Source organism: Chaetura pelagica, unplaced genomic scaffold (genome assembly GCF_000747805.2).
Source record: "Chaetura pelagica isolate M959 unplaced genomic scaffold, ChaPel_1.0 scaffold109, whole genome shotgun sequence".
Taxonomy (NCBI): Eukaryota; Metazoa; Chordata; class Aves; order Apodiformes; family Apodidae; genus Chaetura; species Chaetura pelagica.
This window is the reverse complement of record NW_009970725.1, coordinates 15,048,525-15,053,010: the sequence shown is the minus strand read 5'-3', so window position 1 is coordinate 15,053,010 and position 4,486 is coordinate 15,048,525. Positions and strand designations below refer to the sequence as shown.

Genomic DNA, 4,486 nt, shown 5'->3' with positions numbered 1-4,486 from the left:
CTTGCGGCCTTTTCCCCGCCGTCGCCTATCGCTCCTGCTCCTCGTTCTCATCTTTTCTTTCCCGGGCTACGCAGAGGTGGAGCTCAGGCACCTGCCCTCCTGGCCGCCCTCCCCAGCCTCCCGCCCTGAGATGGAGGCGTTTTTGGTTTGGTTTGCTTGTTTTGTCTTCCTGCTGCTTTTTGAGCGACGTTCTTGGGCTGGGTCTGGACTGAAGGGGAAATAAATAGGGCTACGCAGAGGTGGAGCTCAGGCACCTGCCCTCCTGGCCGCCCTCCCCAGCCTCCCGCCCTGAGATGGAGGCGTTTTTGGTTTGGTTTGCTTGTTTTGTCTTCCTGCTGCTTTTTGAGCGACGTTCTTGGGCTGGGTCTGGACTGAAGGGGAAATAAATACGAATGCTTTAACTTCTATATCGTTAAGTATTTCAAGTCCGGGTGGCTATGGCCTTAACATCCTTCCTGTGTGAGAAACAGCTTTGTAAATCCATGCAGTTTCACAGCTCAGGTGAAGGACAGTAGTTCTGTGACTTCCCTTTGAGCAAAGAGGGGTTTGCAATGGAGATTTGCTGCTTTTGTGCTTTACCTAGAAATATATATAGGTGTACATTTTCCCTTCAAAATAAAAAACGTTCTCCCTAATTTTGAGGGCAACAGGAAATTAAAACAGTGACCATTTTGTAATTGATGGATTTGCAGACCTTCTTGTAAGGAGGGAAGTCCAAGGCCAGGGAATGCTGTCAAGAGCAGTGAAAATGCTCAGGTTTGGAATGCTCATGGGTTTTTTAACTGGTAGAGTTGCTTTGGTGAGATAGGGACCCATTAATAATTTGGTATAGTTGTTTCTGTGATTCTAGGATGATATCTTTAGTCATATAGAGTGACTGTTTAGCTGCTACCATATAAAGAGCTTGTATTTGTAATACAGTACATTTTCTTTCAGACAGATGTCCATGGTAGGATAAGAGAAGTTCTTGCTGAGACTATACGAGAAGAGTTAGCTCCTGAGCATCAGCAGCTATCCACAGAAGATCTGATAAAAGCATTAAGACAACGAGGAATCATTGATGATGTTATAAAAGAAGTTAAATTTGTAACTGTAAGTAGCTTTTGAAGAGTGAAAATATTTTTGCATATTCTTCTTACTGACTTGGTGTTTTGACAAAGTGAAAACTTGCTAATTCTAAAGGTTTGTAGTGGCTTTACTGTTTTTTGACATAATAGCAGAACGGCTTACTGCGTGTGTTAAAATTGGTTTACTACATTGAAAGTATTTGTTCAGTTTCGTTACATCTCATGTACTAGAAGGGAGCGTACCTGAGGAATGGCATTCAGTTGAAATGGAGAATTATTTAATTTTTATAAGACTGCAGCAAAAGCATTTGTTGCATCCCTTGATGTTGTAAAAAATCTTAATTGTAATTCCAGGATGTGAATGAAAAGGAGAGAACTTCAGCTCCAAAGCCATCAACACATTTTGTTGAAAGAGAACCACCAATTTTGAAGAAAAGTATGTTGCTTTTTTCTTTAATATTTGGCCCATAGTTTAGAGAGAAATTTTAAAGTCTGTGATTTTTTAATTCTGAATTTGTAATCCAGTATGAACTGTCACAAATGTGGATTCTTTTTTCCTACTTATTTATAGGAAGTAAATTAAATTAAGCAGCAGAAATTAGTGTCACATAAATTGTGACTTGAATAAAAAATTTTGCATTTTAGATTAAGATAACTTCCGTACAGGTTGAAATAGTTCTCCTGAACACTTGTTAAAAAAAACGTTTCTTTTTTTTCTAGTTTTCTGTTAGTTAACTGATATTTAACGTGCTTCCTAAGATCTATTTGTAGTCTCTTCATTTCTATTGCTACGCTTTACAGCTAACATTGACCCAACACGGAGGTATCTTTACCTTCAGGTTTTGGGTGGAAAAGCTTTTCTGGAACATCTTCAGGAACCAGAGCCTCTGCCTGGCCAAGTATGTTCTACCTTCACTCTGTGTTTACATTTTCGAAATCAGCGCTTCCGTTCTAAACCTGTACCCTGTGCCTGTGAGCCAGATTTTAATGATGGTTTTTTACTTGAAGTACACAAAGAGAGCCTAGGTAAGGAATATTGTGGGTTTAAAGCTGATGCTATTGGGGGTTTTTCTGACTTTGGAGTTATTGTGAAATATATTTGATGTGGCTTTCTTTCCAATTGTTCATAATGTGTTGGCAAACACCTGCAGAAGAGTCAGTCATCCACAAGCTGTGTTACTGTTCTTCTGTTGGTAGCCAGGGAATATGGTAGAAGCAAAGAATGTTATGAAGAAACTTCTGGATGTTGTCTGATTCCTGTAGAAATCCAGGATAGGTTATTAAATATAAGAGGGAAAACTAGAGTCATTGCAGTTGGACTTGGGGAAGGGAGTGAATGTACCATGAATTTAGAGATAAACATTTTGTTCATTGTGCTTCTCATGGAACAGTTTATGTGATAGGGTCAATCAGACAAAGTTGTTTCCTAAATACTGATTTACAGTTCGTTGATGTGACACATGCCAGCTTTTTAAAAGGGTATTTCTCAACTGCTTTTACTTAATGGGACTTGTGTATTCTTTATTTTCTCAAATGCTGATTTCATTTTAATTTCTGTGCAGTTAAACCAGTTAGGTTGGAGTACTGAAATATAGGAGTCTCTGTCTTTGTAAATTAACTGTAATCTTTGTATATCTCTATCCTAAACTGAGTTTGATTTTAAGATGGGATCATTGCTTACATTCTGGATGCGAGATTTTCTTAAAATGCAATGGATGCAATGAATGTAAATGCATACTTTTTATTTTGAGGAGGACTTGGGATGATAATATTCTTACCATCGTATCTTGATTTAATAATGGCAGGTGATGGAAGTAAAATGGTGGATGCAACCACTATGCTATCTATATGTGATCCAGTGCATATGGTTCTGATCAAAACAGACACATTCGGTGAGACAACACTAGTAGCATCCTATTTCTTGGAGTGGCGATCTGTCTTGGCTGCAGAGAATGGCATAACAAATCTTGCTGTTGAACTTCTGGGTGTAGGTAAGGATAAATAATAAGGCTGTAATGATGACTTCAGTGGTTTGGTACTGAGCTTGCTTACAAGCTTAAAGCAGTATTTATGATATAGTTTAATTTTTGTTCAACTCATAATTACTGTGAAATATCCTTTCAGAAATTGTAGGAGACTAATGGTCAGGGTTTTTTTGTTTCCAAATACTGGAAAAGTCTGTTCCAGATCCTAGATAATAAATAAGCCCCTGTGTCTGGGAGCTCTCACTATTGATTTTCAGCAAAATTTGGTTATCAAAACCAAACCAAACAAAGTAAAATCAATCAGTTCATCTCTCAGATTATATTGGACTGATGCACTGAAGAGTAAAATCTAGCTTCTGTCTCTTTCATAGCAAACTAGCAACTGCTGGAGAAAGTGATCTCCGCTGTGCTGCCATTTATTCCAGTAGCTGGAAGTATGTTATCTGACAGGCTGAACAGCTTTGTTTAGGTGCTTAGCAATTAGTACATATATATTTTTGTGTATCACTTGTCCCCATTTTCTTTTCGGGAGTTCCAACCTAGTTTTTCAGGATATTATGATTTAGGAGGTACAGACTAGATCTAGGACTTGCTGTATCATGAATTCCTACACTAACTGTCCCAAAGTTTGGTCAAGTAGTAGCTTCTGAGTCATTTGAGAATTCTTTATCACGGTTTCCCTACCTGTTGGATAGGTGAATAGTTCTTGATAGTTTCAGTAGAGATTGAATTATACCTTCAAAATATTTTGAAGACTGGATATGCTATGTTAGTTATTCTTGATTGTTATTGGTGTTGCCTGGAAGTTTTGGGCAGAATGTTTTGATGCAGTGTTTTCTACAGTGAATACAAATCTAGTAAGCTTATTTTCTAATACTTTTGTTAGCTTCATTCCTTCTGAAAATGCTGTCATTGGCAAAACGTCAGTAAGCAATATGGGTTTGGATAGTTTTGCAAATAGAGAGCTTTTTATTTATAATGACTTGGAAATGTGTAACAAGTAATTTGAGTTGAATACTCTAACGAGAGGAGTTAAATCTAAGTACCACTAGCTTGTTCCCAAGTAATAAATTATCAGTCCAATAAGTCAGTGCTTTTTGTTTTCTGAAGTCCTGTCGTTGTACAAAACACATCAGAACATCAGAGCATGCTGTCATCTTAGAAAAATAGGCAAACTAGTATGTGAGACTTTTGTTGCTTATAATCCCATCTATCTGTTGTTTAGCAATGCTTGTTCTTTATGTAATTCTTATTTTTCAGCATTATGTAGCAACCTAAGATTTGTGGGGTTTTGTGGTTCATTTGGTTTCTTTCAAAGTAGATTAATCTGTTTGTATGGCACTTTGGGTCCTTCATAATAAATTGTATCTTAGGGAAGATGAAATGCCCTTGTTTCCAACTGCGTAAAGTGGAGCTACCTGTGTAATCAGCAGG

The 4,486-nt window shown here is 37.7% G+C and overlaps 1 protein-coding gene across 1 annotated transcript in view; it reads left to right on the top strand.

Moving 5' to 3' along the window:
- The window catches only part of CEP76 (centrosomal protein 76kDa), a 16,255-nt gene that overhangs the window by 3,180 nt on the left and 8,589 nt on the right, over positions 1-4,486 (top strand). The window contains exons 3-6 of the mRNA XM_010006942.1: positions 900-1,092; positions 1,422-1,503; positions 1,869-2,093; positions 2,873-3,058. Coding sequence (XP_010005244.1) covers positions 900-1,092; positions 1,422-1,503; positions 1,869-2,093; positions 2,873-3,058 — 686 coding nt within the window. The remainder of the gene's footprint in view (positions 1-899; positions 1,093-1,421; positions 1,504-1,868; positions 2,094-2,872; positions 3,059-4,486) is intronic.